The sequence below is a fragment of the Rousettus aegyptiacus genome, unplaced genomic scaffold (genome assembly GCF_014176215.1).
Source record: "Rousettus aegyptiacus isolate mRouAeg1 unplaced genomic scaffold, mRouAeg1.p scaffold_m13_p_17, whole genome shotgun sequence".
NCBI lineage: Eukaryota > Metazoa > Chordata > Mammalia > Chiroptera > Pteropodidae > Rousettus > Rousettus aegyptiacus.
In genome coordinates, this window is record NW_023416292.1 from 17181429 (window position 1) to 17206266 (window position 24838).

Here is a 24838-nt window from a genome sequence, read left to right on the forward strand (position 1 = left end):
GCGCTGCTCGGTTGATTTTGCAAACATCCCTGGAATCCCCGTCTTCATTGCCTCTCCCCTACGGCTGCCGATGCAGCCCCCGTCACCCCCTCCAGACGGCCGCAGCAGTCCACCCGTTCCCCCGCCTTCTGTCCCGTTCCCCTCAGAACTTCCCTCTCACTGTCGCTGGTCTGTGCCTGGGAACGTGCGGCTTGGACAACGTCACCTTCCTGGTGAAAGCCTCGAGTAGTCCCCTCTGCTCAGAAGGGTGAGCTTTTCCATGGCCTGTCCCTCGCTTAGCCACACTGACCAGCTCAGTCATCTCTCCTGGGCCTCCTTTGATTTTTAGTACTTCTATGGTTTCAGTAATGCTGTGCCTTTGGCTTAAAATGTCTCTCGTCTCCTCTGAGTAGGGTCTGTTCTAATGACTCGTGACTTTAAGATTCCCCCCGTGACGTCCCCTAGGAAATGGCCTGGCCCCCCTTCCCTCTACGCAGGGCGGAGGGTGCTGGGTAAGCGCTGGCCCACAGTCCTGCCGCCGTCCCTGTCTGTGTGTGAGGCTCTGTCCCCTGAGTGCAGTCTCCTCGCGGGAGAATGGGCAGAATGGGCAGGATGAATGGGCAGCCCTGTGAGGAAGGCTGAGCAAGTCTGACAAAACAGGAAACTGAGGCTCAAAGAAGTCGAGGGGCAGCGTGGCTGGTAAATGTCTCTGTGGGGACTGGGGGCCAGCTGGCGAGTCAGTGCCCTGTCCTCTGTCCCACAAGACCTTTGTCTGAACGCTCTGCTCCGGGCTCTTCTCTGGTTGTTGTGGCTTCTTTCTCTCCACCTCCCTTCTTCCCTTCACATACTCACAGAAAGGGAATCTTAGGGAAGATTGTCGCACGCCAGAGCTGGCTAGGTCACAAAGCCACCTCTCTCTCTCTCTCTCTCTCTCTCTCTCTCTCTCTCTCTCTCTCTCTCTCTCTATATATATATATATATATATATATACACACATATATGTATCTATATGTCTGTATATCTATATCTATATCTAAAGCTATCCATATAAATATAGATATCAACTTTAAAGTGTTTTATAATTGACACTGAGCAAAATCACTGTGGAAGGTTTTCAGAGTGGCAACTTCAGTTTTGAGTGTTAGGGGCGTAAGGACCGAAGTGGCACCACCTGGTTCGATGCAGCGCCGAAGGCCCCTGCCAGGACCTGGAGGCTGCACAGCCCCCTGGCCGGGACGGTGGACAATGCACGGCTGCCCGGGAAAAACAAACAAACAAAAACATCCCTGTGTCTTGTCCTCGGTAGCTGCGTTCACACCTCTGCGGTTCACAGCCACAGTGCCATGTCCCCATCATTTGTAAAGTGTGGCAAGCGAATTGGTTACTAATAGTAGCAGTTGCAATGCTGAAAATTGGAACTGGTTTCCTTTTTTTTCCATTAGAGCAGAGGCAACATTATAAATGACCCATAATCAGGCCCCTCACACCCAACTCACTTTCCGGTATGGCTTCTTGACTGAGGGAGGAAAACAACGGAGGTACAGCTGGTACCGGAAGCGTGCCGACCTCTCCGTGTGCCCCCGGGCCTGCCCAGTGGGGAGCCCACATCGTCATGGTGTGGTGGCAGCAGACACGTGGGAATGTTGGTCCCAACAGTGTTCGGCGCTCTCGCTACGCCAGAGTTAGGATGCACAACTAACAGAATAGACTTAAGAAGAACTTCTTCATCCTATCTGCGGTCGATCTGCAGAACCAGAAATATAAATGTAAATGCATGCATGTGTGTGTGACCTCTCTGGTGATGAGACTCCATTAGTGCATATATTAATGAAAACAAAAGGTAAAGCTTCAGTTCCCAAGAGAAGGGACTTCTAAGAATTTTTTTTTATGTCATTCTCTGTGTAAAGCACTTAGTATAGCTCTTCCTATATTAGGTATTTTAAACTGTGATGACATATTTCTTTGACCGCTCTGGTGATGAGACTCCATTCGTGCAGAGCTCTGTGGAACAGAGTAAGGTCAAATCCAAGTGCAGGTCAGTTAGTTTTACTAGAAAAAAATCCGCATTGGTTTAAGTGAGCACTCCGCCATCTCCCAGCAGCGTGCTGATGGTACAGAAAGGCACGAGCTAGAACAAGGCTGGGTGAATATAAGCCGTCACACCCTCCCGATGAGGGGTTCACGGCACGGACCTGCCGTTTGACTGTCCTCAGGGGTGAGGAGAGTGACATCGCACAATCAGCCGACTTCTTCCCAGGAGGGCTCTGCAGCCAAGGGGCCAGCTGAGAGGAGCAGAGGCGGACTTCCAGATGCGGGCCTTAACGTCTGATCTGACAGACAGTGCAAACGTCACGCTATTCCTGCTCGAGCAGCCTTGCCGAGCCGGCAGTTAATCGAGCAGCGCTCGGTTTACGGAGACCGGCCTGGGCCAGGCCCTCTGCTGAAAGTTCTTCCGACATGGTCTCCGCCTGCAAGTCTAGCCAGAGTTGGGCTTTAGTCATTGGGAAAAAATGGCACGTCTGAGGATTGGAGTAACTAGAGTAGGTTTCAGCAAAGACAGGGAGTTAAACTGGGACTTAAAGGATGTGAAGGACTTACACCCTCTAGGGAGAGGGAGGGTGAGGCAGGACATGCCGGGGAAGTAGGGCGCAAAGGCGCAGGAGAAGGCGAAGAGAAGCCCTGTCCCCTCTGTCAGCTCTTGTCACTCTCCCTCCTTCCCCTTCTTCTTCCGAACCCCCTCTTTTTTCTCTTTCTCCTTCCCTCTTTCTTACAATAGAACCGAATATTAAGAATAGAAATAAATAAATAAATCACCGCTATCAGAAAGTAGAAGAATGAAACCCTGGAACAGTACGACCTGAATTAAGTCGTCATGCTGTCGCAGGTTGGCTGGGAACGGCCCTCGTGGGGTCAGAGACACATGCCTGCCCCAGGTACAGAATCGAGCGTTGGCTGCGCAGATGATGTCTGCCTCGTCCGTTGCCTTGGGAGCAAGAATCCTTGACCGTGTCTGGGCTATGTAAGTGTCTCTGGCTGGATCAGGCTGACCTGTGGCTTCACTCTGCCTCCTCAAGCCACTGATCGATCTGTCAAAAAAATACCAGAGTTGGGCCCTTTGTCACTTTCCATGAGGGCTGGGGCAGAGCTCGGGCGTGGCTTCCAGCTCCCCTCTGTCCTGGACCATCTCAGCTGCTGAGCACTGCACCTGTGCCCAAGGTCCTGGCGTACGTGACTAGCATCGGGCCAGGAATGAAGGGAGCCGCGGTCAGCTAGGGAAGACATCAAGTTCACAGGTGACAGGGTCTCTACGCCACGTCACCACGAGTCCATCCCACCCCCGCCTCACCCAAAGCCAAATGCAAGAGCGAAATCCTAGAAAACATGAAGCACAAAGCTGACGGGATGCGGAGAGGGGCGCGTGGGGCGCCGGGGAAGGGCACATGGGGCGGGTGGGGCGCCGGGGAAGGGCACACGGGGCGCGTGGGGCGCCAGGGAAGGGCACACGGGGCGCGTGGGGCGCCGGGGAAGGGCACACGGGGCGGGGCGGGTGTTTTGGTTTTCGTTTTTTTTTTTAAATTAATGATGGGAAGGATTTGAAGACTTTTGCAATGGCTTTGCCAGCAAAAACTATAATTAGCTGAAGACAATATGCTGCTGATGTTGGAACTGGTGGTTTCACGGAGCCTCCCCTGATGAGAACATCAGCGTGTCGCTCAGAGATTGCCCTCACAGCCAGGCCCCTTCTCCAGCTTCTGTGCTTGATTAGTTCCACAGAAAAATTGAAATATAATAATTTTTTAAGAGGGAGAAATAAGAGCCACCGCACTTAGTGCGTGGCCCCAGAGGAGACACTTTTAACTGTCAGTCCCGCCCCCTCTCTGATGCCAGACAAAGTTTGCTGGCAAGGAGTGAGGGGCTCGGAAGGGATTTCAGCGTATGACGTGCTAACTGTGTGTGTGTACGTCATCTCTGCTTGACCTTAATTCCTTGGTGGGGTCTTTTTTTTTTTTTTGGCTACAATTCTTTGGCTCTAATATGCATCTTACTTGGATGCCAAGATCAAATCACAGCTGGGATGCTATAGGAGATACGAGCATGGATGTCCGTTGTTCTCAGCGTTTCGGGTCCAATCAGTTACAATTTAGAGGAGCTTCATGAGTAGAAAGCCGTGTAGAAGACTTTTGCTAATACCTGTATGTGACCAGCACTGAAACACTTGCATTGGGTGTGGCCATTATTATCCTTTGAGTTCTAATGCAAAACATGACCTGAGGGTTTATCTGATGTTCTCCAAATCTCTTTGGCCAGCAGACTTTTGGGAGGCCTGACTGCAATGCAGTTCCTTGTTCCCCTGAAAATGTTCAAGTTCAAGATTTTCTCCATGGTCCATCTTCTATGTGTGTTGTTACATTGTAGGAAATGTCCACTATTCCTCTTAAGTCTCTCATCCCAGGACAAGAGTTTATAGACAGCGAATGGGCCAGAGCCCATGTGCATGGGCGGCAGAGTATTCTCATGGAGACGGTTGAGCATCTATTACCTGGAGACCTTGAAGGCAGTCGATTTCACCTAGAAAACATCCACCTAAGAACAGACCTCTCCATAGGTTGCCCCTGCCTGTGTCAAAATGATAGCCCAACAAGCATAACCACCCTTAGCACAATAAAATTATTGCTTGAAATTATGTGTTTGGTCAACCCAGTGATCAAGCTTAACTGAACTGAGTGCATCTGGGACAGGCGATATAGGCAGTTTTGAGTGTAGACATTTGGGAATCTTCATTTTCACACCCCGAGAGTTAGGTGTAGGAGCGTGGCCATCCAGGGCTTAATTCAGAGACCACGGGGAGCTGTGAAGCTGGCGCCCGGACTGCAGTGATAGGCCCCTTTCAGGCCTTGAAACATCATTAAGATGTGTGCTCGAGCCTCGATTTGGCCTCATGCTACCACATAAACTTAGGCAAGTTATTTATCCCCTTCGATCTTCTATTTCCTCGTCCAAAAATGGAAATAGTAATTTCTACTGCTTACATTTTTTTTTTGGTAGGATTAAATAAAATAGCAAGTGTAATTCACTATGTGCTATGTTTGGCATGTGGTTAGTACTTTACAAATGCTAGTTATTATCATTCCCTCTCCATTGTGTGATATATAAGAATAAGGCAGTGTGTGCATAGAATAACAAAATAAAGCAACGATTCAGGGAAGGAATAAAGCGCATGTAATGGGCTTGCTGTAGGAAGCTGAGAAATGCTTTCACAGTGGTGTGTAGCCTTTAAGACAGTCACAGGGCTATCAGCCACATGGGGTTGTCACCTCTCTCGGTGCGGGGTCTGTGACGTTGGAGAGCTCACTGTGAAAGAGAGCCAGGCAGGGCTCCTGAACACTTGACCAGACCCTGGTACACCAGACCTCATGGCGATCATGACAATTGAGTTGTTCCTCTCCCTGTGGGACAAGGATGTGATCCAGTCCTGCCCACTGCGTGAGGGGCCTCACCCCGTCTTCCCCGGACTAGCAGGCATCTCCAAATAGTGCAGCCATTAAGGGCCCATCTCAGTGCTACAATGGGGGAGGAAACAGACCTTTTAAATCTTCACCGACTCAGCGATATTGATGAATGTGTACGAGATGTAGGGAAATCCTGACATTTTGAATCTCTCTTTTCTTCTGTTTCCACCTGTTTTCATCTGAAGTCCTTGGCATCCCCACAGGCCATTGGAATCCCCACACGTGCCTCGCATAGGTCTGCTTTCACGACTGAGCTTCGAATGTGATTGGCTCAGCCCCTGTCGCTGCCCGCGGGGCGATTAGTGGTTGAGTCCGAGACCTGCTCTCCTCCCCTTGAGCTGGACTGCCTGACTTTCGAGGAGGCGAGGGGAAGTGGGGTTCAACAACTTTATTATTTCAGAGAGAAAGAGTGTTAAAGTCCAGTGGTCATTAGCACACACCGTGCTAGCTGCCTCTTCTCTCACTTATTCAATAATTCCCTTAAAGTTTGGTCCTAATGGAGCAGATTGTTGTTATCATTTTATTTCGTCAAGTTCACCTACTGCATAACAACAAAGAGGAGAGGAGGAAGGGCATGTGGCTGTGATGGGCATTGGGCATTATCCAGCTGGAGATGTTCGTTTATTGGCTTCACGCGTGGCTGGTGACGATTCAAAGGGCTGGTACACGTGGAGGGAGCCTGTCTCACACAGCTCTGCCCCTGGCTTTGCTGAGACAGCGACCTGGAGAGCTTTCACTTCTGCGTGGACCCTTTTGATCTCCTGGCCTGCCCGTCACACCTTCATGCACCCGTGTGCACACACATATCCACACACGTTGCTTACCTGTGGGGCCATTCTCTTAACACAACCCTGATTGGGGTCCCATCTTAATATCTGGCTAGGCAACATCCTCTCAGAAAATTGTTAAGCCTGCCTCCAGAGGGCTGGGGAGAAGATCTCAGCTTTGCCCTGGTCACCTGATACCTCACTGCTATCCCACTCTGCAGAGAGCCAGCCAGGCCGCTCCTTGGAGTTGGAGACTCTCTCAGAGTCACCCTGGACCTAGAAAACCCAACCCACAGCCAAGTGCTTCTCTGTCACCCCGCTTCACCCCGTTCCATTCGGCTCTAGCATTCTCCTTAAGCGACAGGTCAAATCAAACAACAGGTCACCAAAGCTCCTCACGGTTAGACAGCTCCGAGCACCTTGTAAACAAACGCACTCCTTCGCTCTTGCTCTGGGACGGAGCAGCAGAGGCTCTGAGGCAAGAAAAATCCCAAGAACCAAAAAGGCAGCTCTATAAAAAGAATCTGAAAAAGAACAACTTGAAATAACCCAGGCTGACTCCAGCAGACTGGCCTCCAGTCACTTCCCCTGTCGTAGGGCTTTGGGCTGTCATTAGATAAATCCCCTGACACCTCATGAAGAAATGAAAGGCAAACTTCCCAGATTAGAGATGCGAGGCAGTGGTCAAAGCTAACAGAATTAAAACTCTTAGACCTGGAGGTGCGGTGGGGTGGGGAGCAAAGCTCTAAAGTCGAGATTCCGCCTGAGAAGAACGTCACGCTCCTGGCTTCTTTGGGTTGGAAAGGCCCTCAGAAGTCACTCTGTTTAACCTAGAAGGCTTAGTCTGCGACTTTGTCTCTTGCTTATGGAAGGTTGCTTGGCCCCTGTCTTTACCCAACGAATGACGTTTTAAAGAGAGAGGATGAAGAGGGGACATCCTATTTCTTCCCTAAGCTTTGGATACTTGGACCAGAAGAGTGAGGAAGGGGTCCCGAAGCTTCTCATGGCAGGCAGGCTACAGTCGCATCATGCCCCATTGAGAGGCTAACCGGGCAGGCGGGTCTGTCCCCTGCCAATGGGATGTGCAGTTCACGTCAGAAGCCCCAGAAGACATATCGAGGCCTCTTAATTAACGTGGTGGCTCATGGCAACTGGAAAGCATTTCCACATGGTTAAAGACTTCAGAAAACCCCCAAGGGGAAGTAATGTTCCTAATAATTTATAAATTGAACTCGCTACTTAATATGCTTCAAGTGTTTCTCTCGTCTTCCATTTGGGAAGAAGATGGGCAGGGGATAATGGGTTTCTGTTCACCGGCCACCACTGAAAAGAGAATCCGCCTGAAGAGCAAACCAGGGGGCTTTCTCTTCTAGTTTAGGTGACGCCTTCTGGCAGTTAAAGGGCTCCTCAAGGTCAAGAACTTGTTACTACAATTTCGGTGACATCATTTGATTTCAGAGGCCTTATCGTGCCTTTGGGGATGAGATGGTGGGGCGGGGGGCAGAGGAGCTGGAGTCAGCTTATCAGGGGCTCCATTGGCCCAGCTCTGAAGGGTCAGTTCCATCATATCCTCAGTCTATCGTTTCAGGCTTTACTGGGCAGGAAGTGCTCACAGATACTTTCTCTATCATTAGTTTACCAGTTTAGAGCTGTTTCCAGTTTGATAAGGACGAATGTCACAATCATTTTAAGTGGGAAGAGTCAATGCATTTCTTTCAGTCGCTTCATTTGTTAGATAAAGGTCTGGGGTGGTTCAAAAGGTTATGCAGCTTGCAGCCATTCAGCCGGTTAGCCCTGCTATTTTATTGGCGACTTTCATGTTATTACTAATTTAGGTCTAGTTTTCCATTGCTCTCATAGAAACACAGGATCTGACGAGACCTTGAAAAGCCACCTGTCTACCTCTTCCACTCCCGACCCCTGGCACATCTGGATGTAGATTAGAGTCTGAACCAGCATTGCCATATGGGCTCGCACAGCTGTTCTCCACTCGGTCTGTCTTTTTTGAAAGGCAGAGACAGATGTGAGTGATCGCCGTCGCATACGAGAGAGGGCCTTTGCCCCAGACCTTCGGGCGCTGTTGTGGGGGGAGATAAGAGACATGGGCCACCGAACTTGTCTATTTGAATCTTATTTTTTCAACCACCACGTAATTCCCTTCGAGACATAATTGGAATTCAGTACGTCCAGTTGCCTTGAGGGATAATTAATTATGTCTCCGACCCACTCTTCTGGCTCCTCCTCGGTGAAACCAGGCTTCGAAATGTGAACTGATTGATTGGCTGTAGTCCTTTGACAGATGGTAGCCGGAAACAGAATCTCAGCTTTTCCATTTCTTTGCCAAGGATTCATAAAATCCAGGCGACATCCTAAATGCTGGTGACATTGATAGATCCAGATTCTTTATTCGGAGATTTACGGATCATACGACACTGATTTGGGATAAGAGAAGGATTCCGCTTGCTCCTGCGTTGTTACCTAGAGGACCATCTCTAGTCCGCGGCCTGTCACAGTTTCTTCGGTTGGAAAAAGAGTTAACGATTGGCTGTTTCCAGCCCTTGTGATCTGTTTTTATCTTCCTTTTGTGCCTGTGTTTACCTTTAAAAATGAATTATACAGATTATTTCCTCTAACTCAGATGTAAACTCCAGGAGAGCAGGACCTATACCTGAATTATTCACTGTAGAATCCCCGTAAGAGCGACCAGTAGACAAATGCCTTGCTAAAGTGAGTAGATACTTGTTGAATGAGCATGAATTGAACGAATGAATGAGTCATATAAGCAGCTGACTTATATGAGCTTTGCTTGTGGGCACATAGAAGATTTCTATATTGAAATATACTCCAAGTTGATCCCTCCCTCCCTCTTCCTTCTCTCCCTGCCTTCCTTCCTTCTACAATTATTGAGCACCTCCTTTATGCCAGGCACTGTGCTTGACTCTGGAGCTTAGTGGCCCCTGCTCTCATGAGATCTATAATCTAGTAGATGAGGTTGACAAGCAGATCAAAGGTAAAAGTCTCTGTGGTTAGGGTTATGTGGAGGGTTCTGCAGGCGATTCAGAGAGACTAGGGGAAAAATTGGCTGGAGTTAGCTAAGGGAGGGAGGGGGGACCCAGACCCAGGGGCAATACACGGAGCAGGTAACGAGACCATCTCATGGCTGGCCTACGTGACTGGGATGAGCATCAAAGGGAGATTGCCAAGAATGTTCTATCCCTGGGCAATCACCATCGACGTTATATAAAATATTGTTACATAATGATCCCCAAATCTGCACATTATCTGACAAACCTCATACTGCTCTCTCAGGTGAGTGCTGCAAATGTCAGTGTCATAATAAAATAAAAGCCGATTTCATTTGTTTGATCTCCATTAAAGCCAGGAGAAATGATTTATTGATTTTTAAAGAAAAACATATTTTTAAATGCCACGTTTTTTGCAAGCTTCTTGTTAATAGATGTGGCATTCTCATATACCCCAACTCGCTTCTAGTTACAAAATGTTAACAGTTTTGAGGAAAATCAATAGAATAATCAGAAAACTCATGAAAAGATGAACAAAGAGCAAAATAATTCCATATCTTGGAGTCGGTGTTTTTTTCTCAACGTTCTAAGTTTCCAACTTGCTCACTTGGGTCCAGATATTTCTTAACTTCTTTTTTGTTTTGTCTTTAATGCCATAAAAACTGAAATGGAGACACATAAACGAAGACTAGCATCCAAACACAGCCGAGGTAGTGCAGAAACTCAAAGCCGGGAGCGCGCGTGCAAGGAACACCTGCACACTTTGTGCAGACCTGTGTGGTTACGTTGCCATCGTGCGCGTCCGCGTGCCTACACGCACGCTTCAGGCGAAAGCGTGTTCGAGGTCGCACACGTGGAGCGGGTTCGTTCCTCCCCACAGGTTTTCTTTTGTCAGACGAGAAGAAACGTGTAGCTTGCCTTTCTCTTTTCAACCTGGCCATCAGGAAGCTCCTCGCTACAGCTCTTGGTCCAGGATTTCTCTCTACTCCATCTACCACCTCTTTGTTTCCTTAAATGATTCGAAAGACAGCCTTCAGGTATCTGTCTTTTTTTATCGAGACGATTTCAAACCCTCTGTGGAAGTAGAGAGGAGAAAAATAATGATACTGTTAAAGAATTATAGTTTATCGCAGGACCGTAAAAGTAATCAAAGCGAACCCATCTCCAAGTTCCCACTGCAGAAGGAAAATTACCAAGGCCGCTGTACCCACGCCTTTTCCTGGTGCAGTGGAGGGCCCACGTGTATGTATGTGTGTGTGTGTGTGTGTGTGTGTGTGTGTGTGTGTGTGTGTATATATATATATATATATGTATTTTACCTACGCCCTTCTTACCACCTGACTGGATAGGGCAGAGAAGCAGTTCAGATGAATTTGTGTGTAGTGATTTTAAAAGTTATCACTATTATAAAATACTCTTATTGCGTTATATTATATAGTAATATCATATAACATTGTAAATATTATTATTTACATAACAATCCACAATCGATAAGTTGCCTCACAGTGTTGTGACACCTGCCACCGATTTGTGTGATGGAGGAAGAGAAACCGCCCCACATCCTGCATGACCGAGAATCCTTTTTCATTTGCCTGGCTAAGTGTCACCTAATGTCTGGAAGTCATCACAGGTGTTAAAATGTCTAGGTCATCGGGAGTCGCTGACTCTAAGCAGAGGAAATGCCTCGCTAAGGCAGGATTGGAGATGCTGAGGACCTGGGCTCAGCCAAGTGCAAACGTGCGTTCTAGCTCCCGATAAGTCGTCGATGGTTTTTAAAACTCAATGTAAAATACTTACTAAGCATCTAGTGCTAAAGGGAATTCTAGATTAACCCGACAGAACGGTGCCGTGAGGAGACCGGTGAGGGAGGGTCTGGGCCGAGGCGCAGCTCTGCGCCCTCTAGTCTCGTGGTCTCTCAGGCCTCGCTTCTTCATTAGAAAGCCGAGGCTGGATCCAGAGATTTTCGATGAGTCTCGCTATTGGGGGGAACACAGGTTTCTCTGTGGAAATTCCTACTAAATTGGCATTTTCGTCGGTGACCTCCAGGTGTGTCGCGAAGCGTGGCGCACGGTCTCACTTGAGCACAGAGGCCTCGAAGCGTGAGTGTGTCGCCCTTCACTCCCGACTGACCTCGGGTGGGGACCCTGCGTGGGCACTTCGTCGAAGGCCCTGTGTTCGCGACGGCGCTCTTCCGACCCGCCGTCAGCTAGAAGGCACTTTGAACAGTTCCTCCTTTTCCTGCGGAGGGTGGGCCTGGATCTAGGCGGAATCACGCACACTGTCCTCTTAGGAATGTGAGGTGGTTGCCACGGGGTGTCTGTCCCCAGTGAGCAAAGCTCATTTGGGGTGACTTGTGCTTTAGAGCATAGGCTCTGAAGTGAGAGTCATTTTGTTCCCATTTCAGCCCTAATCATGTGCTGTGTGACCTTGGGCACATTTTATTTTATTTATTTATTTTTTTACCTTTGTTCCTTAGTGTTTTCAAATGTAGAATGGGGAAATGCGAAATAGTAGAACAGTTTAAGTCAACCTCTTAGAGTTACACTTCTAGGTCGTTCAGAACCAATGCCTGACGGATACATACACAGCAAAGCCGCGTCGCGGACAACTGTTCCCATTCTGTTCCTGCATAACGTGGACGAAGGACCTATGGCCTGGTTCTTATCATAACCCCGCAGTGACCATGTGAAAGGAGCATGAGGGGGGAGGGTGGATGGGGTGCCTGAAAACCTCCGTGTGAGCAGGAAAGACGGCGGTCAGACCGTTCCTCAGAGACGGCTGTACATGCTCCCCGCACGGCTCTGTGGGGAACAAAATCACCTCTCGCTTTCACGAGCCTGATTCAACGTCTGACGGCCTTTCTCACTTGGGAAGTGATTCTTTCTGTGGCTTAATTACCTGTTGTTGGAGTCTCGGTTTGGGGAAAGGGGAGCGGGTCTCACTCTGAGATACAGGGTCTGCCGACAAGCGGTCAGGTTGGGCTCGAGCATTCACTCCCCACCAGCCAGTGCGGGGCTCGGTTACGGCCCCGTCCCAAGCCGCCCCAAGGGCCCTGTGTGCATGCCCGTAGGGCTGCCAGACAGACGACGGATGGCAGGGGAAGTGGCAGTTGGCCAGGACCCCGAACGCTGGGCTCTGGACTCTCGCCCTGGCTGAAACCTGAGCAGCTTCGTAGCTACACGTTCCCTGTGCTTGCAGAGAGATGTCACCAGGAGAAAGAGTTCTCCAGATAAAAGAAAAATTTGAAAACCTAGAGGCCAGTGTATGTCCCCAACAAGCCACCGGACGTGACCTGTCCCTTGGCAGCTGACTCTGTTGCTTATTGTCTCAGCTCCTCTGTGCAGCCCATTTGAAAGCGGCAGCATCTTGTGTGTGTGTGCGCGCGCGTGCGTATGCTCCTTTATTCATGGTGGTGTTGGGAGCGGAAAGATAAATGGGAAGATTTACAGGGAGAGGAACTTTATAAATCCAAGACAGAATTATTATGAGACTTGAAAAAAGTCCCCTTTAATGAGTTTGAGGGGACAGTCTTGACCCAGCCTCGTGCGGGTGGCTCCTGGGAATTCACAGAGGGTTTTCATCTCTAGCTTGTAGGATGGGGTGGCAGTGATTGAAGCCCAAGATTGCGAGAAGAACCATTTGACACACCCCCGCCTAATGAAATAGGTTTGGAGGGATATTGACCAAAATAAAGGGAGTGAACACAGGTCGTGCATGGGAGATTTATGTCCGCGGAGGGCTGTGCATCCAGGGGCTGGCGAGGCCGTCTCTCCCAGCCCCGCCACGTGGGTGTCCAGGGAGGCGTTCAGCCCCGCCAAGCATGGCATCCTCACCCCTGACAACCTGAGTGTTGCCTGGGGTTTTAAGCGAAGGCTTCAGAGAATGGCCTTGGAGCCCGAGAGAGTCCAGAAGAAAAGTCTCTGCCAGCCTGAGTCGAGGACATGTGTCTCCCCATCTCCTCCCTCAAACGTGGCAGGGATGGAAGCATCACTCAGGACTGCGTGGATGGGAAAAAAGCTGTCCCCAAGGCAGTAGTGACCCACAAGTCGTGGCGAGTGGCGAGATTCCTCAGCACGCCTGGGTGTAAACTCTGCTGGGTGTAGACGTCTCTGTGGGTTGGTCCGTGGTTTTCCCCTGCTGGGGCGGTCACAGCCATGGAGATGTTTAAGCAGAGGCCGAGGACAGCCTTGATGCCCTGCGCTATACTCTGTGTGGCATTTTCCGTAGTTACCTGACTTAGCCCCGAAGCCACTTGCGTGGGTGGGTGGGATCTTCTCCATCACCCAGATGAGGAGCCAGAGATGGCTGATTTAGAGGACTCGCCGATCATTGGTAGAGCCAGAGTTAGAATCTATACATAATTGATTTTAAGATGTGAGAGAGGAAGAAACCAGATGCCATCTGCTGCTAAAAATTGGCCGAAAGTAGCTTTCCATGGAGCAGACTTGCCTTAAACCAACCCTCTCCTTTATTTCTGCACCTGAAATGACACACGAACAACCACAAAGACTTTCTCTTCCGAATCGTCTGCCAAGGCAGAAGCAACCGTGGCCCCTCGAAATGACACACTGGTCAACCCAGTTCCCTGTCCCTTTCATCTCAGCACAGACCACAGTAGACGGTCCCTTTGCTGCTGAGTAGCGCTGGTCACCTGAATGAGCGCGCGCGGGCGACAGGCGGTGGCGGCGGAGGGCCGGTGCCTCCTCGCGGGACGAGCGCCGCACGCCCACCCCAGCCCCCCCCTGCTGTGCTCTCTTCCCAGGGTGGCATGATCGCCCTGCTGCTGTCCATCCTGTGCCTGGTGATGATCCTGTACACACGCCGGCGGTGGTGCAAACGCCGCCGGGTCCCGCAGCCGCAGAAGAGCGCCAGCGCCGAGGCGGCCAACGAGATCCACTACATCCCCTCGGTGCTGATCGGCGGGCACGGCCGCGAGAGCCTGCGCAACGCCCGCGCGCAGGGCCACAACGCCAGCGGCACCCTGAGCATCCGCGAGACGCCCATCCTGGACGGCTACGAGTACGACATCACCGACCTGCGCCACCACCTGCAGCGCGAGTGCATGAACGGAGGGGAGGACTTCGCCAGCCAGGTCACGCGCACCCTCGACTCCCTGCAGGGCTGCAACGAGAAGGCGGGGATGGACCTCACCCCAGGTGCGTGCTCGGGGCCTTGGCGAGCGGGGCAGGGAAGGGAACAGCTGCCTCCTAACTTGGCGGCCGGCGGTCACGCAGAGCGGGACGTACCAGTGGCCTTTCCCGGGTGGGCAAGGAGCGTGAGCTTTTCCGTGAGAGGGTGGGAGCTGTTTCTAGTACAGGAAATGAGTAGAACAGGCGGGGTGAGCAGAACCGCGGGGTCCCCTCTCTGCTTGCACTTTGCACTGGAAGCAGGTAATTTCACATCCAATGCAAATGTGAGTCCGAGCCTCTTTTTGTAAACAGGGAGGCATCCTCGGGGAAATAAGGGAGCAGGAGGATCGTCGTGCATGTGTGACCGTTTGGAATCTGGCATGCTTGTTTGGGCAATTTAATCTTCCCCTGACGTGGAAGGGGTGGAGGCACCCTTTCTGTCCTATGACTCTGGAGACTTTGGCCCAGGCGGGGCCGAGGGGTCGCTGAGCTGAGCTGTCTTGCTTGTGCCTCCATGGTCTTTGCAAGGGACACACTTTTTCAGTGAAAATGAAGGAAGGCGATTATGCTGTCTGGCCTCAAACGCTTCAGAGGAAACAACTGTGCTTTCCTTTAATGGTAGCTCACCTCTCCCTCTCCCCCCCCAACACACACACACGCACGTGTGTGTGTGCACACACACATGCACACTTCTATAAATAATCAACTCCCCATAGATAAAAAACCCAAGGCAACGGTCCTTCAAAGAACTGCTCGATTAGCTTTGAAGAAGACACTTGGGTACTGAACATGGCTATGGACTTTGAGCAGGGCGTGAGAAGAGGGAAAGCACGCATCACAGAGGTCTCCACGCGGCCTGTTATCTAGAAGAGCGTCCGTGTGAACGGCCACTTCCTACTAAGATTACCATCCGGGAACCCCTTGAGGATAGGGGACACGGCCTCCCTACCCCATATTCCCATAGCCCCCGGCACAGTGCCGTGCGAAGCCCACCAAGTAGCCACGTGATACTCAGGGGTTACAAACTGAGATGCGATCAGGGAGCAGGCAGACAGCTCAAAGGTGAGCCAGCCGGACGTCAGGTGGCGGGGACTGGCGCAGACCAGGCGAGAGGGAAAGGGCATGTTCTGCCTGATGCTCTCAAGTTCAAATTCATGTAAAACTCTTTGCTGACCAAAAGAAAGAACTCTTTAGTCCGCATGTAGCCTGAGAGCCGCATGTGGCGACCCTGTCCACACAGAATTAGCTGAATTGGATTTTCAAGTGTAATCACGCTGACTTCGCCGCGCTCATAACTTTGTGGTACCCCAGAAACCCAAGTACTTCAGTCTCTGCCAACCTCTCACTTCTTCTAAAGGTTCCTTATGAAACTCCGTTTGCTTGGTTTGTGCAGATTTCCTTGCTCTCACTTTCTTTTGACCTTTTCTCTCTCAAAGTTTTTGCCTCGACTTTTTCTTACGCAGGGAGTGACAATGCCAAGCTGTCGCTGATGAACAAGTACAAAGATAACATCATCGCCACCAGCCCTGTGGACGCCAACCACCAGCAGGCCACTCTGCTCTCCCACACCTCCAGCAGCCAGAGGAAGCGGATCAACAACAAAGCAAGAGGTGCCCGCGTCTGTCGCGAGGGCTCGGGGGAGGTGGGGAGGGTTCCTCACTATCGGCAGAGGCAGGGTCCTTAGCAGCCACCACCCCCAGTCTCATGCGTGGCCAGAGGGGGTGTGTTTTGGCACAGTATTTCTGGAGGCCTTATAAGTGTTATTTATCAAAACAAACAAACAAACAAAAAGCAAAACAAAACAAAAACAAACAAAAAACCCTTAAGTATAGAAACCTTATGACCAGGTAATTTCATCAACAAGAATTTATCTTCAGGAAACGATTGGACAAATGTGCAAAGATGTGTTTAAAAGGCCGTTTGGCGTGTCGTTTAAAAGAGAGAAAAATTGGAAAGAGCTTCAGTGTCCGTCAATAGGAAATCGGCTAACTGCCTGCACGTCTGCCTGCCATCCGGCAGCTTGCCATGCCGCCGCTCATGGTAATGCAGGTCTGTGCCTGTCAGCCTCTTTCCCGTTCGCCTTGAGAACTCTCGCTGGCGGCGCCCGTGGCTGCAGTGTTCACCACGAGACACTCGCGGGTGGCGGTCCTAACCTGACCCCCCGAATTCGCCGCGAGATGTCTTGCTTTCCATGTTGCATTCGCATCGCTCTAGTATTTCAAGTCCTTGGAAACGAATGACATCATTCCGTTTATAGCATTCTGTTTTTAGTAGTTCAATGACTGAAAATGTCAAATCCTAGAAAACGTCGTGTTCCTACGCATGATGTTAACCAAACGCTGGTGGAGAGCTGCACTTTTTTTTACCTAAACAGGGAAAGGGTTAATGTGGAAAGTTGCCGGCCCATTTATTAAATGGGGGGAAAAAATGAAGTTATAAAGTAGAAGATGCAGCCAAATGCCATTTTTAAGGGGGAGATTAAAAAACGTTTACCTGTTTTTGTATCAGAAAAAGGGAGAGAATATATACATCAAATGTTTTTTTCTCTGATTTGAAAGATTTAGAGGACATCAGCATTGTTCCACTTATACATTTTTGTGTATTTTTTTATTTTCTCTCTCTTTCACATTGAACATATGTTAATTAGAGAACCAGACAAATCAATATCTTACAGACATTAAGACATAGAGACATACGCCCCGTAAGACATAATTCCAGTTTCACATCAACCAGAATCGTGACCCGGAATGAGGGGAGTTTCCCTCTCTTCCTTTTCCAGCCACCATCCAGGAAGGTCCTCCCTGACAGGTGGCTCCTCAGGAGCACACGGGCTGGGTGGAGGTTGGGCTCTAGTGATCGCTGTCATATAAAGGTGAGCTTCTCCGGTCAATCTGGGTATCAGGAAGCTCCAGCCCCGTGGCTGCTCCTCCCAGATCATCAGCCAGCCCGCTTTCATTTTGATTGATTTTGCCCTTGAACTCGCCCCGATGAGTTGGTGTCGCGAAGACGAGACTGAAGATGTTGTCTTTGCCACCTTCCTGCTCATTACAGCCGGTTCCGCCTTCCTGAACCCTGAAGGGGATTCCGGCCCAGAGGCAGAAAACGACCCCCAGCTGACCTTCTACACTGACCCCTCGCGGAGCCGGAGGCGCAGTAGAGGTAGGAAGGGTGCGAGGGGGTGCAGTGGGGTGAACGGGGCTCTGGGGAGGAGAAGGCAGGGAGCTGCAGAGGAGCCGGGTCAGGCTGGGGGCTCCGTGGACCAAAGCCAGTTTCTGCGGGGAGGATTCTCGAGCCGCAATTGGCGTGGTTAGCTCCCGAGGAAGAAAGAAGAGCCCAGAGTGGGAAGTTTCGGAGAATCATCTCTCCCGGATAATGGCGCTCTCAAACAGATTTCCAAGTTGTTTGAAAGGCTATTTCTTGGTCAGAAGACTCTCAATTCCTTCTGGGAGCCTCAGGAGTCACATTTTGCTCTTTACATACAGGAAATAAAGTTGATAAAGTGTGTTGTGTATGGAAAGGTGGGGAGGATGTGAACCCTTGCCTCCCCGGCAGCACTGGCCTTGGGATTGTGCGGGGCAGGGACTGGCGCCGGGGCAACCGAGGAACAATCTAGGGCCTGAGAGGCGCGTGTGTGGCACGTGACCTCTAATCCCCTCCTCACAGAACCACCAGGGCCCAAGCCTGCAAGCCCCCTCCCGTCCCCTGGCGGGCCCTGGGTCGGTGCGTTCCTCCTCCTCGGCTCTGGCGGCGTCGCCTCTCCCTGCAGCCACCCCGCGCCTGTGCCGCTCCACCTGATGTTCAGGTGCGGCAACTGCAGTGGTGGCTGCTACTTGCCGGGACTTGCCGGTGCCACCGTCATGGCTGGCGCAGGTTCAAGCTCCCATCAGCTTCACCACTTACATGCTGCGAGGTACTGGATGAGGACGACAGGTTCTCTGAGCCTCAGTTTCCTCACATATTAAACGGATTAGCAACAGCTCACACGCAGGGCTACCGTCTGGGTCCAGTTATATTGAAGCGGGCTTTTTGGTGACCGGCAAAGCACTGTGGAAGCCCTGCTGTCGTTGCTGTTAGGATTCTCCGCAGGGCAGCCGCAGGGTTCTACAGCACTGCGTGTTAGAGAGCTTTGGACAGGGGCCCCTTGAGATGCAAGGCAGGATATTTGAGTAACATCACATGGTGTTATACTCAATGGCCTTTTCCTCAACCATTAATCACCCAGAGCCCCACAAAAGGCACCTGCATTCTGGGCCTCTCTGACCTCCGCTTGGGTTTTTCCCCTACCAAAGGCATTCTCTCCAGAGACTGGGAATTTAATTCCTCAGTTCCAGTTTCCGCGGCTTTACTGCTCTCAGTACAAAACTTCTTCACACCATTTTCCGTAAGAGACCATGGGGCTCTGGGATGCTTAATGTCTGATGCCCCAGCATCGCCGAGGTGAGAATGTGGACCCTCTGATCCTCGTGACGTGTTTACCTACAACAAATAGTCAACTTAGGCTTACCCAAGCCAAACCACGCCAAGCGGGGTGTGTGTTCTGCTTTAATAAAAGCCCGTCTAAGACAGTCCATAGTAATGAATTAGAATGAGTTTCTTTGCAGCATAAAACTGCTTCTTTTAAATACCAAGCTCTCCCAGTACATCAACTGTTTATTGCTATTAACTAGACTGTAAGCTTCTTAGGGATGGGCATGTCTAATGTATTTTTCCAAAGTGCCTAGTGGAGGATTTTGCCTATAATAGATGCTCGTAAGTGTTTGTTGAATTGAACTGGATACATCAATCAAGCCAGCAAGAAATTTCATAACTCACCTGCCATGGGTCGGGCTTTGCAATAGGTGGTAGAAACATGAAAACATGGCATAATGATAAGACTTAATTTAATGATATAAATAAAATAAAATAAAATAAAATATACATTCAGAAGAGAGAACAGTTAATTCTACCTGGCAGCAATAGAAGGCAGAAAAAGGAGAAAATAATTAGATCTGGGTTACATACAATATAAAGAATTTATTGAAAGAGGAAAGTCTAGGGTAAGGGCATTCTAGCAGTGGAAGATAGCATACAAAAAGCCTTGAAGGCACAAAAAAAGAACAGGGAGTAAAAGTAGTTCAATATGGCAGCCGCAATCCGGGACATTAAATATATAGGCACACGGGGTAGATAGTAGGGACAGGGCTGGAAAACGGGCTCACTACCGAAGGACCCTACACGCGCCATGTTACTAACTGTGTACCCAGCTCCGTAGGTCGCAGGGAGCCCCTGGAAGTTTTGCAGCTGGGCAGGGAGGCTGGATGACGGGCTGATGATGCAGAAGAACTAGAGAGACAAGAGGATGCTCAGCGAGGTATTGCAGCCCCAGGAGAGCAGCGGCGAGGGCCTGCGAGCGGTGACAACACCGAGTGACGAGCTGTCACAGCAGGGCGCGCCAAGGGCCAAGGGGCTAGCGAGGCACGAGCGAGGATCCGCTCCTTAAGGTTTCGGGGAAGTGTTCACAGGGAGACATTGTTTGAGCCGAGACGCGAAGAGTAGGTGTCTACCCGGCTGACAAGGTGACAAAATGGCATTCTGTGGAGGAGGAAATAATATGTGCAGAGTCACAGAGACAGCAGTGATAATGGTCGAGTCAGAAAGCGGTAAATAATCTATTGGAACGAAGCCTGTGGTGCAGGCGTCCGGTCCGCCGAGGGAGTGAGTGCAGACGATCAGGAGGAAGTGCGTGGCCTTGACCGGCGAACACGGACCCAACACTTCAGTGATTTCCTGGCATCGGGGGTGCAGAGGGGGTGACAGTGCTATTTGCCAAACCACGGAAAGAGGAGCGGGAGCAGGTTCGAAGCAGGGTGCAGAGTCCGGTTTTGGATTTGCCCGTGAGCACCCGAGGGACATTCTGGTGGCGGAGCTGCTGCTCGGGCCTGGGCTGGGCCGGCGTAGAAATCTGTAGTGTAGGGAAGCGGACTGCCTGCTGGAAGGGTGCCAACACGGGCGGCCCATCTCCAGGGAGCAAGGGACCGAGGGTCCGGAGGCCGCCCACAGTGCAGGAGTCCCCCTCCCAGCCCTGGACCCCGCCCTCAGGGCGCATGCGCTGCCACCGACCCAAAACCTTCCCTGTGCTCCTGCGAGCAGCAGTTCCCAAGGCTCCCCTGGGCCCAAAGATGGGGCGGTCTCGGGGCCCTGGTCTCAGCCGGACTCGTGTCTAGATCCCAGCCCCTTAGCAGCGGCCTGACCCCAGACCCGCCTAGTGGCCTCTGTACCGCGCTGTCCCCCAGCGGGAGCTGCCTGGGCAGATTGTGGTCGTCCTCAGATGACACGGGCCACAAAACCCTGGGCGCTGGCACCTGACACGTAATCACACTCCGTACTTGTTAGTTACCACCATGAGGCTCATCTCTTCCGACCACCTTTCCTTACCTGTAAAGTGGGTAGTTACTGTGCAGCCTCATAGATTTATGGTAAGAAAGTAAATATTTTAAAAAATCTAAAAAATATTTGTAAAAACGCTTGGCACGTGCTCTGACATAATAAATGCCTTTTATTTTTATCAATAATAAATATTAACGTAAGACCCTAAGAAAATTCCAAAGGACCCACATTTTGTGGGCAACTTACCTTGCTTTCTTACTTTCCCACATCTGTTCTGCATTTATGTGAAATCCTCTCCCCTAAAACCAAAAACAAACGAAAACGCACTAGACAACGCTCGCTTCCTAACCCTGTTCCTACCTACCTGGGGGTGTTCCTTATTCCCCGGCCAGATTTTCTCACCGAGTTTCCTTGTATGACCTCAGCCGGTCACTGTGGGCCTGGGGAGAGCCTCCTGGTCCAAAAACACCCTCTCCTCACACCAAGCACTCTCCTCTCCTGTTCCTCCTCCCAGGCCCTACCGTAGAGTGGGTGCAGGCTCGTTGAGCCCCGGCAGTTCCTGGGGAGACCCGGTGTGAGCCCAGGAGGGGAGGAGCTGGTTTGTGGGCGTGGCCTCTGTGAAAAGCGATGGGAAGTTTGGGGGCTTCCGACGTGGGGCCGGAACATTCCTATTCCTGCCGCCAACATCAAGAGGCGGCGGCACAGCCAAGCGAGTCGAGGGGGGACTTCCTCCTCCTTGGTTCTCCTGGTGGGCCCGGCCCGTGGAGGCTGCACAGGGCTTGCGCACCGCTCACCGTTGATGACCCCAGGGGCCATCTGTTAGTCAGGCCCCCTCTGACTCTGCCCAATGATGTGGTGTTCCACGAGGACGGAGGTCACCGAGGTCATGTAGTGGTGCTCGTTTCCCGTCTGGACGAGGTTTGCCAAGTGTCTGCCCTGTTTGCTGGTTGGGCAGCAAAAGGCCAAGCTGGGCTCTCCCTGCCATGATTTTCAGCGCCGCCGTCTCGCTTTGTCTTTCTTTGCAGTGGGCTCCCCACGCAGTCCCGTGAATAAGACCACCTTGACGCTGATCAGCCTCACCAGCTGCGTGATCGGCCTCGTGTACTCCTCTCATGTCAGCTGCCCTCTCGTCGTCAAAATCACCCTGCACGTCCCCGAGCACCTGATCGCCGATGGTGAGCCCGCTGCTGAGATGCGACTTCCTCCCCAAAGAGAGAGGTCTCGGGTTGGGCAAGGAAGATGGAGAGAAGGCCAGGGGCCGCGGCTACCCATTATGATAAGTGAGGGAAAAGGGAACCTAGTAGGGCTTAGGACAAAATTGGATTGTCCACAGATGAAATCAGAAAACAGATTTAACAAAGAAAAAATTTTAAAAAAAGCTGAACAGATCCCTTCCTCTTCTCTGGCCAGCTCTCATTTCCCAATTGTTTGTTTGTCACCAAGCCCCTGTCTTCATAGAGAAACACAGACCACACTGGATACGGGGAGGTAGACACCCAGACCCTCATAGCCTTTGAGAGGGGAAAAGCTCAGAGAGCAGCAGAAGTGTTTAAGGATCAGCCATGCTTCTGCTTGATATACCCGGGTCAGAGATACTAATTGCACTAACTTGCTATAAACCTAGAACCCCATAGCAAGAACTTACTCTCACCCTGGGGGACCCCGATGTAATGAAGGACTAATGTAGGCCCCGAGAGCCCCTAGCTGACATGTTAGTGTCTCCCCTGGGTTGCTGTAAGGCTGAAAACAGGTAGACACTGTCCACAGCGTTAGGGGGCCTGTGATTTCACAGCAAGAGAAGAAAGGCAGCAGCTCCTGGTCCTTGGATGAGAGCCAGCACCTATGGCTGGGTCACATGGCGCTGTGCCATGGCCATTGCCATGCTGCTCTGTCCCCGCGTCCCTTAGGTCCACCTGGTAGAGATGAGATGAGGCAAGGCAGAGGTCTAAGGGGTGACCAAGCCTCCATGTGCAGATACCTTTCTTGGGGGCTCATGATAGGCTGAGACCGGTAGGAGAAATGATCTTGGGTTGGGACTAACCTGCGAGCATCCCTTACCCCATCTTCAGGGACGTGTGTGTGTGCTCACACGCAGGTGAGCATGCACACGTGTGTACACGGGCACATGCCCCCTCTCTCGCCCCCTGCAGGGAGCCGCTTCATCTTGCTGGAGGGGAGCCAGCTGGATGCCAGCGACTGGCTGAACCCGGCCCAGGTGGTGCTCTTCTCCCAGCAGAACTCCAGCGGGCCCTGGGCCATGGACCTCTGTGCCCGGCGGCTCCTGGACCCCTGTGAACACCAATGCGACCCCGAAACTGGTAGGCAGGAGCACCGGGCAGCGGGTAACTGTCAGAGTTCGTGCCTCTTGCAATCCCCCTTGAACCCTCCCCGAGCCATCCCTCCCGATTGTCACATTGCGATGGGGGACCTGGGCCGTGCACGCCGCCAGCATGCTGGGGCCCCTGAGCATTGTCGGTGCAAAATGTGGGGTCGTCTTCTGGCAGAAGCCTTGAAAGCAGTAGCCCCGCCACAGATGGGTTAGTTTAGACGACCTCTGCGCCCCATTTGCCATCCCGTCGGGATATCAACTACCGGGGCTAGACTTTTTATGCATATTTCTTGTAGAAAATTTAGAAAATCTAGAAAAGCTCACTGAAGAAAATAGTAATCATCTAGAATTCTGTCTTGTGCAGAAAGCATTTAGAAATTTTAATGTCTTCCCTTCCGATCTTCTATCTATGCATGATTTTATCAGGCTTGCAAGTAGAGTTTTCTTGATTTTACTTTTTTACTTATTCTATTATGAGGGTTTTCCAGAACTATTAAATAATCCTCACTAACATAATTTTAATGCCCATTTGGTATTCCATTGTATGTGTATATTATAGCTCATTTAAATAATTCCCGTTATTTGACATTTAGGATGCTTGAAATTTTTAATTTTTACAAATACCACTAAAATGAATATCTTTCCACATAAATGCAGGGCATGTTTGATGAGCCACTTTCTTCAGATAAATCTTAGAAGAGAGATTCCTGGGCCAAATGGTATAGATATATTTCAGGCTGTTAGATTACCAAATGGGGCTAGGGCTTCCCTGAGAGAAGGTCCGATCTCAGACACAGCATACACTGGGGTGCTCTCAGTGCTCCTTCAGCTCCAGTGTTCCCAGGGGTACCCCTCATTCCAGGTGGCTGTACACTTTCATTTAGAGGGGTTCCTCTCCGGCAGTCTTCAGAAAATTCTCTTGCCAGTAGCTTCAGTACCATGGATAGCTCTCTCTCTCAGCGAGGCAGCCCGGTGCCTTAGACCAAAGGAGGGCGATGTTAGTGACGTCGAACACCTTGAAGTGAAATGTTGCTGGAGCCAGAGGCCAAGTCCCCCAGCTGTCTGCACCTCATGCACAGCCCCTCAACACATGCACGCGCGTGCACACACACACACACACACACACACACACACACACGCTGGGGTGCAGGATATTAGTGGAGGTCGAATCCAAGAGACCTGGCCCTTACTTCTGTCATAGTCCATTACTGTATCTCTTTGGGGGAGCAGCAGGTCACTGCATCATCAGAAGTTCACCTTCTTAGGTCTAAAAGTTTTGTTTTTGTTTTTTTTTTTTTTAACGTGGGCCCATCGCAGAGCTTCTAGGCCCCCAGATGGAGGGGAAAGTACAGCATTTTAAACATCTGATGCGCTCACTTGCTGCTCCTCCCACGCTGTCAGGCAAACACCAAACCAAACAGATGGGCCCCAAATCCAGTGTTCCCGGGAGAAAGGGAAAAAAAGAGCTCATCTCAGAGGTGGGCCCTCTCCATGCGACTGAGCTAGTCTCTGGTCCCCCGCTGACTTGGATTATGAGACTCGGGTACAATCTCTGTTGGTAAACTCGCTTCCGAGAAAACGGTGCTCCCCAGAGGGCCTTGAAAGTGTCTTCCGTGGTTTTAAGGAACAGGAAGCCCGTTTCATTACATGTGGAAAGAAGGGACCGGTGTTTTCAGCTTGGAGGAGGGGTTTTAGGAATAACCTGCCTTCTTACTTTACATTAGTGTTAAATTCC

At 50.9% G+C, this 24838-nt stretch overlaps 1 protein-coding gene across 2 annotated transcripts in view; it reads left to right on the forward strand.

Annotated features, from left to right (window-relative positions):
• Nucleotides 1-24838, forward strand: part of ASTN1 (astrotactin 1) — a 244898-nt gene that overhangs the window by 110231 nt on the left and 109829 nt on the right. The window contains exons 3-7 of one of the 2 annotated variants that reach the window (XM_016154373.2): nt 14042-14435; nt 15872-16018; nt 17460-17567; nt 21800-21949; nt 22925-23116. In XM_016154373.2, the coding sequence (XP_016009859.1) occupies nt 14042-14435; nt 15872-16018; nt 17460-17567; nt 21800-21949; nt 22925-23116 (991 nt within the window). The remainder of the gene's footprint in view (nt 1-14041; nt 14436-15871; nt 16019-17459; nt 17568-21799; nt 21950-22924; nt 23117-24838) is intronic. The other variant, XM_016154374.2, reaches the window with a different exon arrangement.